The following is a 13,871-nucleotide window of genomic DNA, read 5'->3' as shown; positions in this document are numbered from 1 at the left end:
GTGATATAATTTTTTTGGAAAAATATCAAAGTAGTTTGAGGTTTAGGTGTATATAAAATTTACCCCCAGTCTCTCCTAACTGATGTTTCTCTTACAAAACGGCTGGATTTTTTTTCAAAATTTTTGGAATATTCTTCCCAGCTGGGCTGTATCTAAAAAGGGTTTTTACTATTTTGTTCAAAATTTTATAGTTTTCGTACTATTGCATTTTCTTCCAAATGCTACTTTTTCAACTTGCTTTCTTTCACATATACGGCTGTAAAAAAATTTAAACACGTTTTTACAAAAAAATAAAAAAAACCTTTTCAGTTATTTTATTTAGCTTTATTTCAAAACAACTTTCCTACACAAACGTTATTTAGTTTTGTAAGAGAAAGTTCAGATGTAGATACCATTTTATCAAAAAATAAACACTGAGAAAAAGAATTTTAAAGTTTTGAAGTTTTTACTCACATGCGGCTACTTGCGGCATTGAAATTACACTTGACAGGTTTTCTATTTTTAAAGCGTGATATTTTTCTCTTTGGAAGGCGAGAAAAGATCATCACAGCGTTATTAGTGAGTAAACATAATCAAACAAAATAAACCGAGATCCAGATAAAATTTTTGAAAAAAAAAATTCATAATTAAAAAGTTTAGTATATTTTGCCCTGATTTTCACGAAAAAAAAATAAACGAAAAAAAAATCATTTTTTTTCCTTTACACTCGCCTTAATTGTGCAGAAAAAATGCTGACGTTAATTATTAATTATTTCAACTGGCACAGCAGAAGAGAATGAAAAATATGAAAGTAGAAAAATGAGTTCAAATTTGTAAACACTGCTTTTATGAAACCAAAATGAAACGTAAAAATCAATAAAAAAACTGTTATTGATTTATCTCGTTTTTTAAAACGAATTTTAGCCTGTTGAAACTCATTGTACGAAGTACAAATCTAGCTTCAGTAAATTCCAGATCACTTAAGAGATAACAAACGACCGTTGCAGCTTGGTACTAGCGAAACCAAGTCAGGAAAAACGACCCATTTTGGAGGAAAGTCAGAGAAAAGTTAATGGAGTTTTATCTGTGGTCGGGAAAGTCAGGAAAAACGACCCATTTAGGGGGAAAGTCAGGGAAAAGTCAGAGAATTTTTTGTCCTTCAACTTGACTTAGACTGATAGCTCTTCTTTATAATTGTTTCGAAGATTGCTGACAGGCTCTGTTAGTCATTCAGTGGAACTAACATACTCTTGACCATTTTTATAGTATATGAATTAAAGCTCAGTAAGTTATGTTGCGACAAATACGGTTTAAACGGTTAATTTGTTTTTCTCTTTGGCTGTAGAAATTCTTGAAAAAGTCAGGGAAAGTCAGGGAATTTGACCTCAAAAAGTCAGGGAATTTGACCTCAAAAAGTCAGGGAAAGTCAGGAAATTTGATACCATATTTTCGGTAGAAACCCTGTTAAACTGAAATTTTAAAAAGTGATGAAATACGAAGAATTTTTAATTTAACGATTTGTGCAGAAACCTGAATCAGTCAGTTTTTGCATTTTTATGTTTTTGTCGAGAAAGTAAATTTTTTTTAAATATTTTTATATATTTTATATATATCTTTCAGGCCTGACGTTAATGACACGACACGAAAATTAAGTTGTTTTTCATCTGACGCTTTTATTTTTCCTGCAAGGCAAGGAAACCGCTAATCTTCTTAGTCTTCTAGTTCCAGACCCCATGTGTCATAAAAAATAACCCAACTGACTAAAATGTGAGAAAAATACCATGAAGAAATATGTTAAGAACTTTTGGACTAAATGTAGTTTCCCCATAATAGATATTATTCGGCACATCATTGGCATTCCTGTGACCTTCGTACAAGCAGGTGAAGTGACACTGTATAATTTAACTACTTTGCTCGAACAACCAACTAATATACAGACCAGTATTATTGCAAGATATCAAGGTGATCGAGCCTATGGAAGGTATGGCGATGTGGTTAAGTTTGTTGATCTGGATAGTGATGGTAAAGATGAGCTTATTATCGCTTCACCTCGACGTTCGAAAGATATAACAGAGGAATTCTGTGGAGGTACTGGAAATTTAACTTTATTTAATTTGCTTACATTTTGTAAATTATCATCGCCATTCTTTTAGTGTACAATGATATTTATTTTCTTATTCCTTAGGAGAGGAAGGGGCAGTTTATATTTTCAAAGAACCAACTTTGAAAAGTATTAAAAATTGCTTTTTAAAGAGCGATAGAATGTGCCAACGAGACAAAGTAAGTGAAAAAGCTAAGTATATGTCCAAATGGATTGTAAGGTGGTTGTGTGTGTGTGTGTGTGAATTGAAGCATCACTCATTTCAACTTATTTATGTCGTTTTATTTATTGCGCATTTTTAAACAGTTTTAATTTGCTGTGTTGGCTTGCTGAACACTATGTATGCAGGACGTAAATAATACCGAGTCTTGTTGCACACCAATACTATGCAATTTTTGATTTGAGTATTTTTTTTGCTTTAGGCTTGGAAAGTTTTTTATGGAGATGAGGTAGGCATTTGTTTGTGATTTGGTTAGAGGTTTGTGTGTTTGTTTGTGTTTTGGTTAGAGGTTTGTTTGTTTGTATATTCCTTCTGCAGTTGAAAGGATTTTATGATTTGTTGGTTGGTGAATTATTACTTGTACTGTTTTGTTTAATTATTTTCTGTGCAGCCCCATGCTATGTTTGGTTCTGCTGTTGAAGTCATAACAGATGAAGCACATGGTTCAACACTTGTCATTTCTGCTCCTAAAAGTTCACACGGTTCGTTTCAAGGTGGTTCAGTTTACACATTTGACATCAACGAATAAGATGCAGCTTGTGAGTAAGAATGCAACCACTTTAATTTTTTTTTAATCATAAAACAACGCAAGGTAAGTCTACTATTTTTTTGTTTATTTGTTTGTTTGTTTATTTTTATTTTATTTTTTTTTTGAGAACACGCTATATATTTTATAACAAATTACAAATTTTTTTGTTTCGCTGTTGCAATTTTTTTACACGTTTTTAGAAAACGTAAATGTTAATATAAATATTTGTTTAAATACGGAGCATATATATATACTATCACAAAACGACCTTTTTCTTTTACTAGTCAAAGGAAAAAAATCTGAGTCTGTATTTTTGCAAAATTTTGGATTGCTGTCAAGAATGTGTTTGCGTGGAATTGGATGCTATTAAGGATACCTGAAACACTTAAATCCATATTTTTACCAAATTTATCTGGCTTTTAAAAAATATATACTTTTATATTCATTTTTTTTCGCATTTCGAAAATGCAAACAGTCTTCTTAACACTGGTAAGAAGTGTTTCGTGTATCCTTAAACTGTCAAATTTGGCGCGTCAACATAAGCGATTTGAGAAGGGCGTAACATAATGCTTCTGATAAACACTTAGGGCGTTTATTAAATTTTGCGATTTTTAATGATGATTTCTATGTGAAAATTGACGGGTTGGGGCGTTTATTAAAAACAATCGTTAAAGGAGGAGGCGTTAAATCAAGGTTGGCGTTTAAAATTCTGAGCGTAATTCTTTTTTATGTAAGTTTATGTAACTATGAAGAATTTTTTGTAATTTTTTTATGTATATAAAAATTATCACCGATTAAATAATGGAATATACTATTTCAATTATGAAATGAATGTTGTAAATATTTTTGAAAACATACCGTAAATAACGGATTAAGCGCCTGGGGCGCTTATTTAAAAATTTCATCTTGACAGGGGGCGCTTATTGGACAGGGGCGGTTAATTCAGCAGGGGCGCTTATTAATTTTTTTTTCAGAAATACAAATTTTTTAAACTTTATTCTCATAACTTTTATGAAAATAAAGAGGGGGGGGGACTTGTTAGAGCAGGGGCGCTAATTGACCACGGAGCGCTAAATCTGTCATTTACGGTATTCTCAGTATAATATTCACGTTGTAAATTAATGTTGATATGTAAAATTAGCGTAAAAATATCCCTCAATTTTTATCACTGATTTTTTGTAATCTTCTTCAAATCTGCAAAGCGTAAAGCTTAAGGCTTACCTCCCGCTAAGAAACCTTGTTGGACCCTTTTTTTTTTTAATTTTTCAAAAAAATAAAAAGATTTTTATACCACTACTTAAGTTCTTTCATATGAAATCAACTTGTTCTTTTTCGGAAGGTAAGTTTTTAAGATTTCCTGGAAGACATGTTGCAGCTTAATTCTGTGAAGGTAGTATTACACACTGAAGAGAACTTGAAACATAACGAACCATTACAGTTTTGGGTAGGAGGAGGGAGGAAAGCAGGAAGGAAGTGATAGAGGGATCGGTTGGTCCCAACGTGTAGTAGGTCTTGCAACATGTACTGTTTAGACCATCTAAAAATGTTGCAATTTGTGTATTATAAAATATAATTGTTGCTTTTGGTATTCAAAAGAATTGTTCTTTCACAATTATTTGGAATATCCCCTCCCCCCTTTTATACCCCCGGTTGCTACAGGATTTGCTTACTGTGCTGTCGCAATGATAATAAGGCAATGATACTACTAACTACTTATTGTTGATTCAGTTTGATAAATTTTGGCTAATATTAGTCCCGCTGTGAGATTAGCGTCTCAACCGCAGAACAAAATGCGGGTTTAGTAGAGACGTGGGAGTGTGTTAGGCGCAATTCCCATGTCACATAGGCAGACTTAGAGAGTGAAAGATTCGAGAAGCGGAAAAAATAAAGAAGATACGGTATTTTGGCCAGAACTAAGGCTTCGTATTTAAAACATACTACTTTTATATTTCTTATATGTATAATAATCTTAATTTTGGTCATAATTTTAGATAAAGGGAACGTGGAAGGCCTCTTGGTGTGAGATTTGGTAATTTTTTTGCCTAGCTTAACCTATTTACTTAGGTGATCTGTTAGTTCAGTATTTTACGGGGTGCCTTTTTAACAAAAAATGACTGTGTGGCTACCATGCTGTCAAGTCACAGTGAAGTTATATTTAAGACCAATTATTAGGTGATTTGTTTATTTATCTCTTCACAACACTTTGTTTTTCTGTCTATTTGTGCGGATATATTAACTTTAATTTAATGATGTGAGAAAAATTTGTTTGTGTTGACTTTTAATTGTTACGCAAGTTACGTAATATTGTCTTTTTTAGTTTTTAAAATGCTGGTTTACCATTCTATTCCTTTGCAGACCTCTAAAGCTTGTTCTCCACCTAATTGGTGAGAATTTTCACACCAGTTACGTCATTTATTCCTACTAAGAACCCATCGTATCCATTCCTACCCTATTGACAAGGATTAAATGAAATAACATCACGTTGTCTACTGTGTGTAGCGAGTTGGGTGCAAAACTAGCTGGTAATTTTTGGTTTTATTAAAAATCTGACATTATGTGCTGTAACAACGATAGTGTAGTGGTAGGGAATTAAACTTTCAATCACGAGGTCGCCGGTTCGAATCTCACTCCAAGTTCTATAAATGTAGTATGTCGTTAAAGACCCACCCCCTAATTGTAAAACTTCCTAGAATTTGGTAACCCCTGTCATTCTTCTATTTTACCTATGTTCTCGAATAGACTAGCATTGCTGGCTTTCTAATTCGTTCAATTGTTTTAATTGGGTGGACAAAACTTCATTAGCATACTAAAATTATTGATAGGGGTGTTTCACTTCCTGTTATTTAATGAAATTATTATTCTTGTTATTAAACTAATTTCCAATACATTAACATATTATTATGAATAAATCCCTTTTTTGCACCGGTTTCTCTGTCTGCGGAGTTAAAAGAAACAAAAGAAAAGGGTAAACGAGGTACATGTTGGAAAACGTACCTTTTTTATATTAAAATTTTTTAATAAAAATAATTTTAAAAAGCACGAAGTTTATCTCTAAGCACTGCTAACTGATAAATTATTGAAAAATTTTTTTAAAAAAAGCAAACTTTTAGATTGACGAGACTCTTTCTGAAAAGCATATAACATAAAACTTTTCGCAAAATCTAGAAAACCATCCCAGGTTAAACTTAGTATATCTCTTAATGAAAAAAAATGACATGCCCAGCGATAACATAGAAGCTGAGGGCATTGCTAATTACAAAATGTTTTTTGGTTTTTGATATAAAATTTCTGTGTGATCAATTTATGATCCGGTACAATCGAAGCACATACGAACCATGCCGAATTAATAGCCTTTTGAAACATAACGTCAATCACTTAATAATATGAAATGTACAGAATACGAAAGAAGCTATCCGATACGAGACGTATCACTTTTGAAAGCAGCCCGGTCCAGTAGCTATCCGATACGTATATTGATTCGGCACAATTCGTCCCAATAGAAACAGAGGCCTATCCGTAAATTGATTCGGTACGAAACCATCCGTTAGTGGAAACATGGTCTATGATATTTAAAACCTATCCTACGATGCTTATGTTATAGATGTTTTCGCTCTTCTTCAGTGTACGCGTACCTTTGTGTACGTAGGGTTTCGTTTTTTAATTTATTGTTATCAATCATAGCTCTGTTTACTAGAAACTGCATACAGTCTTGTTTTTTTACTGGGTGTGAAATAATAAGATCGTCTGTATACTCGCACCATCGGTTCCACATGTGGAAGCCCTTCTCGCGATCGGCTGGTACACCTGCCTTGTGTACAAGGTGCCCTATATAAGCATCGTCTATTTTTAGTGGCTTTTCCCAATCGAAATAAGGAATTATTTTATTCACTGTACCGTATGATATTAAAAAGGCACCGCCCGAGCAATAAGGATCGAAGTAATCGTTCGCATGTTCCTCTGCAGTTAGCCCGTATCGGCCTTTTCTCATGACGGGTTGTTTGCCCATGACTTGCCCGAAGTATCCCTTGTCGTTGTTGCGATCTAAAGAGACCATTAATCGATCGATTTGAATGAAAATATCATCGTCGCATTTTAGTATGAAGTCGTAGTTAAAGTTAGTATGCGTCCATTGTAAACCGATCATAACTTTCATGGAGAGCTTATAAAAACTTTCGACTACATCTTCCATAATTAAATCTTTGTAAATCATCGCTTCGTTGTGAAGTTTTTCTGCTATTTTTTTGTCCTCGGTTCCACCCGTGACGAATATTACCCGCCACTTCTTAGTGGTCGCCCACATTGATGCGTTACCCCACTTGGCACGGATTGCATTTCTCCGCCAATCGTGTGGAGCGTTCGACGACACGAGTATGATTACCCGGTATTGTTCGCCGGTTTTTTCGATAAAATCTAACAATAAGTGCGAATTTAATTTGCTCGCATCGCCCTTCACAATTTTTGGTAAAAGAGAATTCAGTTTCTCTCGGTACGCCTTGTAATCGACGTAAGACTGATGATTGGTGATTGTGCGTTTAATATCGTTTAACTTGTCCATGATTTCTTCCAACGAAACGCCGGATCCGGTGTATTGCGCCGGAATAAACTGTATGTTCCGTCTCGTGGAAAAGTATGAAGCAATAATGGTCAGTCCAAAGAGCACGCATGGTGCTAACAACAAGACTTTTTTGTTCATGATTGTTCGGCTTGCTAAAATAAAAAATATAAACATTGAACTAAAACTGTAAAATCAAATAAACAAACAGCGAAGCAGCTACAGAAAAATTTCAACATCTGCTTCAGCATTTTATGTAGTATCTGTGTTATTTTAAAGCTAGAATTTAAAAACTATTTTTCTCAATCGGATAATTCTTTGATAACTAAAACTTGTATTTTCATCCCTGTGTCTCGATAAACGACCCATTTATGTTAACTCGTCACGCCTCACAGATTTTACAACTATCTCCCAAATATAAACTTCCAATTTACTCCAAATGTGTAAATAATAAAATGTCATGTTTTTAAAAAGCTCTGTAAAATGTTTGTTTATACTGAAAACATTAGCTAGCTTGTTAAAAACGTGCGTTATTTTTGATTCTTGATAACATTTAGTTTCGTTTCAGCCTATAACTACACTGTTTAAATAAATAGTTCGCTAATTACATAATAAAAATTATGCTATACAAAAGCCGCGATTAGGATATAAAAAACAGCATGAGTGTAGACACAACAAAATAATGCCTTACAGGTATACAAATAAAGTTTATTTCTTTCGAGCTTTTGTTTATAGAGCGTGTCAAAGCGCAATGAACTACCTATTTCTGTTTTAACTTTTTGTTGAAAATAGCATAAATCTAAGAATTGTGATTTTTTAAATCCATATTTTCCAGAACCCTACAGTTTAGTGATTTGGAATTAACAAAAAAAAACGATAGGGGAATTTTTCTTTATTTGTTTTAACAAAACCAGACTATATAGAGCATACGTTTTCTTTTGTCAATAGCAAGAAGTACTAAAATGCTCCTTTCAATTTTAAAAATGACAAATAAGAAAAAAAAATTAAAAACAATTTAAGGATACGGTAACCCCCTGAGACACATACTCAGTATATTTAAAATATCCCCTCTGCTCGCTATATTAACCCTAGCAAATATATATATTCTGAAAGCCGAATAAATTATCTCTAGAATGATGATAAAATATTTTCATAAAAAAATTCCAAAAAGTAGAAAAAAAAATTATATACAAAAATTCACCCTTCTAGTTCATTTTGTCGAACACTCCCCTCAGTAAAGTTTTTGTTCTTAAAAAAAATACCAAACAACACGTGGTTCCAAAAATATAGCATATTTACATAATATAGCATATTTTATGACAGATTTATCTATTTTTAAGCATGATAGATCAATAACTTGATATTTCCTCACTTTCTGCGTTAAAAAAAACAAAGTTTTATAGCCAAAGATATAATTGTCGCAACAAAATTGTTTTCGTACAATTTCGACAAGATGGAGGGTAGTGTTCGACAAAAATATATACCGTTACGACTGAAAATTTTATTTCGAGAAAAAGCAAATCAAAGACCTTTGCTTTTACCTGCAAGAATCATGGTTACACCCACTTAAACGTTATGAATAATTAATTAGTCATGAATATTTTATTTAAAATTAAAGGTAAAAGATTTTCGCAGAACTTTGGGTCTAGTTATTGTTCAGCACACAACAGGATAACATAACATAACAGGATCAAAACGTAAAAAATAAAGAAATAAATTAAAAAGGTATAGATGATAAATAATAATATATATGTATAGATTATTAAAGTTTAAATGTATCCTATGTTATATGTACGGATGCAATTTTTTATTCGTTCTGCATAACTCTCTTTAATTATTATACAGATTAAATGTATTAAAGGAATTTTAAACTTTGAGCACACTATTGAAAACACTAAAAGATAAAAAAGATTTTTCTTCATTTTATCCCTCTTAACAATAAATATTTTTGATTCTTTTTTAAAAAATATCAGGAAATTATGCCAAAGAATCAAAATTAAAAAAATATTTTTTTAAAAAAAAATGGCCCTGAAGGGGTTACCGTATCCTTAAGAACAATTCGAGGCTTCAAATTAAAAAAAGTTAAGAACATTGAAGACTTAATTCGAGTGTTTACATAAAAAAACAACGCGGAATTATTTTAGGATTTTAATCAGAGAATAAATAATGGTAATTTCGCCATTAATTTTTTTCCGATTTTTTTTATCCCAAATTAATCTTATTATATAAAAAAGAGAAAGAGAAAATCGAAAATTTTAATTTTTACAAATGAAGAGTCTTCAAGCATAAGACGTTGTTTATCCAATCCTTTGGAATTTTTTCTTTCCTAAATTATTCAAAAAATTCTTGAACTTATGATGTCATAATTAAAGATAAAATCATTCTTAAACAACACTCCACTTATGTCAAGATATCACCAAACTTTTAATCCTCTATAACATAAAAAATATCATTTTCGATGCAGGAATCCCTGTCTTTGTTGGAAAGTTTCCAGAACTGTCAAATTAAGATGAAAATCTAAGTATCGGTTTTGTTTTGTTTTACTCTTATCATGGTGTATCATCAGAGATGTGAAGCTGTTAAAACAATTACCTTTTTTAAAACATTCTGTATGTTTTAGATTTCGTAAAGTTCTCCAAATGAAAAACAGGAATCATCTATGTTTGAGAGCGAAATAGGAGAAAGAATTAAAATAAACCACTGTCTTGCAGGTCAACGGTATAAATTTTTAATCAGCAAAACGCGTTCTAAAAACAAACAAACTTTTAACTTCCCTTTTTTCCAATTTATGCTCAAACCACAGTGAAAATACACCTTTTTGAATGTTTACTTTTTTCGCGGTAAAACAACTGCAATTGTCTAGTAGAGCGCGGGCCCTAATTGGGTCTGCGTAGCTTTCTAGGACTCTCCATCTAAGCCATGTCCCCTCTTGGAAATAATAGACAGGGTATATCCCTTGATATTTGTGAGGCCAGTCATGTAAACACTCGAAAAGAAAAAATTCAACGCTTCGTATTGATCAAAATCAATTTTTGAAATGAACTATCGCTAAAAAAAAAAAAAAAATACTTTTTTCTTTCTGCAGTGTCGTCTTATAAAATAAATCTTCAGTTAAAAATTCCAATAAAACACGCGAAGGTAAGGTGTACCATTCCAGACACTAACGCTGTCATGTACATTTGAATATTTATATCTACCTGTACTTCCAAATTTTTTTCACTTTCTAAACTTCCTTGAACTAACACGAACAAACCTACAAACAATTGTAAAAAGTTTCAAACATAAATGACGGTCATTAATGCTGTACGGCTATTATTTTTAATTACTGTCTTTATCTTTTCTGCATAGAGTTCAATGGCTACTATAATTGCATATAACGATGATCCAATTTTTCATGCACTCAGATATGTATAAATATACATAGAAAGAGAGAGAGGGTTATTGTCTCTGACGTCTTTAAATGTAAAATGGTTATTTCCTGATGTTACGTAATTTTTTAAATATTTTAGCAATTCAAGCTGCAGAAAATTTATGTTGTACATTTTTTTTAGTTTGTTTGTTTGTTTTTTGAATAAGCAAGGAATTTTTCGTTCGCCTGACTGAAGCAAAGATGTCTAGTTTGCTAAACAGGCGCTTTAATTTAATTTATATGTGTGATGTTGGAGATATGGACGTGCAAAAATGAGATGACACGTGGCGTGTTTTGAATCTCTCGCGGGACTTCCCCCAAAGGCTGGCTTTATTATTATTCCGAATACTTATACAGGATATAGCCACTTCAGTGTTGGAAACACTGTTGTTATCAATGTGGGCCCTATGTTCTGAATGTATACATTATGTATACCGGCATCGCCTATTCAATTTTTCTCACATGGCATGGGTTGACCTGTAGCTGTGGTAAAGAAACTTGCTAAACATGCCCGCGCTGTGGACCGAACCACGGACGTTGTGATTACGAAACGAACTCTATAACCACAAGGCCACACGCGCAATGAACAAAATGTACATGCTAGACTTTGTTTACATTTTAAACTAAGTGGGAAGTGAAGTTACATAGATGGTTTATCTTTGCAAAGCTGTTAATTCCATAAACATACAAATATTTCGTTTTGTTGAAGGTTGCCGCAACAATAACTAACTTTTTCCAGGCATCGACAATATTATAAAACTTGCGAATAGCACGCTGCATTTTTTACTTCATGTTAAAACTACAAAATAATCCTTTTAAATATACCTGCGAATATACTCATCTTCAAAGCTGCGCGCTGATAGGGTTACGGCAACCAGTGAAAGCCAAGAGGCTTATTGAATATATTAGTAGACTGGATGATAATTTAGGAAGGCGTGGTTTAACCAGCGCACTTTTGTACTGCCCATGACAACTTGATGTATGAAAAAAATATAAAAATATTCTATTGCGTTTAATATGCCACTATTATTAAACGTAACGAAAGTAATTTGAGAATATCTTAAATGGACGTGTGTACATTACCCTGGTGTGTTCAATAAAAATTTACGTACACCCCTTCTGTACCCCTGGACCTGTTACCCCAACAACCAACCAACCAACAAACAAGCATGCAAACAAATAAACAAAATTAGTCAAGTTCAGCAGGAAAATGTTTCATAAATTTATAAGCGTATCCTGGAGTCTTATTAGCAGTGTCTCATTTCTAATATTTTTAGAGATCTCGCCTTCCATGTTCTCCACCACACTGCCGAAAAATAAATTGACCTCCTCCACACTGTCGAAAAATAAATCAACTTCATGTGTTGTTAGATATTTGTTTCATTTTTATTTTTAACATTCAGTTTTAAAATTTAGTCGTCTTTTGTGCTTTATTTTATAACATCAGTTGCTTTCTCCAATCAGCTGTTGGTAATTTATAGGGAGAAAAACCTTATTTTTTATTTTATACGATACTGTATATACATAAATATAGTATATAGTGTATATAGTATATAGTATAGTATATGAAGTATAGTTTATACTATATATGATATAGTATATACCATATACTATATGTACTATATAATATAGTATACTATAGTATACTATACTATACTATACTATACCATATACTATATATATACTAGCCATGTTTGTATATATAAATATTTTAAAAAAAACACATTTTTTTATTTATATATATTTTGGCTTCAAGCCTTTATTAGTAATACAAAAACAGGTTTGAAGCCAAAATATATATAAACCAAAAAAAGTTTCTTTTAAATATATATATATATATATTAGTCGAGCACTGTTTTGAGGATAGCATTACGCATCTGTATTGAATATATATATATATTATAAATACTGTGTATACTATAAACCTTATTTATCATGTAGAGTTATAGGAGGGATAAATAATTGTATTGGAAGCTAATTTAATGTTGATGATATGAATAATTTTTTTTAACGTTAAAGTTCTCTAATATAAAAATTAAAATAAAACCTGATTACAATTAGAAACCTGCATAATAAGAAAAAATTTAATGAGTGTAAGATATTACTTCAGGTTCAGTCAACATTCTGTTTTTTCTACAACATATAAAGTATTATGTTCTAATGACAACTTCTTTGCACTTGCGTACTACCCTTTTAGCGTCCAGGTTTCTTTTTGTTAAAAACATTTCAAATATTTTTATTGAAGTTCCTGCGAAACTAATGGAAGAAATCTCAAGGAGTATCAAGTTGAATCAGTGGGGTACTTCACTTTTGAGATCCTTTTATTTTCTCATTTGTACACATTAACTGACTTAAGTCTTATGGTACAACGTTTGCTTCCAGTGTGAGAGGTCTTGGGTTCAAACACTGTTTCAGTTAGTCAGAGACTATAAAAGTGAGAATCTATCCTTTCTGCTTAGCGCTCAGTATGGAAATAGGATTGATATCATAGGCGGTTTTCCAGTTAAGCGATTGCTGTGTTAGCATTACTTTCTTAGCCTAAATAGGGGCTTTAAATGCACTAGGACCCTTTTCAAAGGACCCTCGTTGAGAGCAGTACCATATATAATTTCAATAATAATAATAATAATAATATTAATAATAATAGTAATGTGACTTCAACAGGTCAATAACAACATCAGCAGCAACAATAAAAACAACAGCAACAACAACAACAATAATAATAAAAATGATAATATTAATAATAATAATAATTTTGCATTAAGAACCTATGTGTTATTATCATATAACAGATATCTTCAAGTTCAACTCCCATATTCTTTCATGTAAAAATTCTATATTATACAATACATGAGGCTGCAAGCAAAAAAACTTGAAATAATAAATAATTTAATTTTTCCATGTTTTGTTGTGGTACAGTACTGCAGCTGTGATTTTTTTTTCTTAGTTTATCTTATAGCTATTTTAAAAAGTTGTCCACAAACTAACGTTTTTGGAATGTGTGGTGCTAGTGGAATTGATGAAAATGGCTTGAAACCATTGGAAGAACTTAAGTTTGTTATCTTTTTATTAATTTTTATT

At 31.9% G+C, this 13,871-nt stretch overlaps 2 protein-coding genes across 4 annotated transcripts in view; one reads left to right on the top strand and one right to left on the bottom strand.

Annotated features, from left to right (window-relative positions):
* LOC130636402 (phosphatidylinositol-glycan-specific phospholipase D-like) overlaps positions 1–13,871 on the top strand; it is a 40,732-nt gene that overhangs the window by 25,811 nt on the left and 1,050 nt on the right. Inside the window, exons 9-12 of the mRNA XM_057446113.1 lie at positions 1,813–2,067; positions 2,165–2,259; positions 2,503–2,529; positions 2,692–13,843. Coding sequence (XP_057302096.1) covers positions 1,813–2,067; positions 2,165–2,259; positions 2,503–2,529; positions 2,692–2,829 — 515 coding nt within the window. The 3' untranslated portion in view covers positions 2,830–13,843. The remainder of the gene's footprint in view (positions 1–1,812; positions 2,068–2,164; positions 2,260–2,502; positions 2,530–2,691; positions 13,844–13,871) is intronic.
* LOC130636406 (beta-1,3-galactosyltransferase 1-like) lies at positions 5,669–10,688 on the bottom strand. 3 transcript variants are annotated; one of them, XM_057446118.1, is made up of 2 exons: positions 10,579–10,688; positions 5,669–7,536 (listed from the first exon to the last, which is right to left on the bottom strand). In XM_057446118.1, exon 2 carries the CDS (start codon positions 7,520–7,522, stop codon positions 6,425–6,427), a length of 1,098 nt encoding a protein of 365 aa, XP_057302101.1. In that variant the 5' UTR covers positions 7,523–7,536; positions 10,579–10,688; the 3' UTR covers positions 5,669–6,424. The 3 variants fall into 3 exon arrangements, with proteins under 3 accessions (XP_057302101.1, XP_057302103.1, XP_057302102.1); XM_057446120.1 differs by having other exon boundaries at positions 10,451–10,591; XM_057446119.1 differs by lacking the exon at positions 10,579–10,688 and adding an exon at positions 9,974–10,112.

Source organism: Hydractinia symbiolongicarpus, chromosome 3 (assembly GCF_029227915.1).
Source record: "Hydractinia symbiolongicarpus strain clone_291-10 chromosome 3, HSymV2.1, whole genome shotgun sequence".
NCBI classification, from domain to species: domain Eukaryota; kingdom Metazoa; phylum Cnidaria; class Hydrozoa; order Anthoathecata; family Hydractiniidae; genus Hydractinia; species Hydractinia symbiolongicarpus.
This window is presented reverse-complemented; position numbering and strand designations above follow the sequence as displayed.

Excerpts from the sequence above, each read along its gene's own strand:
- LOC130636406 (XM_057446118.1), bottom strand. The coding sequence starts at position 7,522 with ATGAACAAAAAAGTCTTGTTGTTAGCACCATGCGTGCTCTTTGGACTG.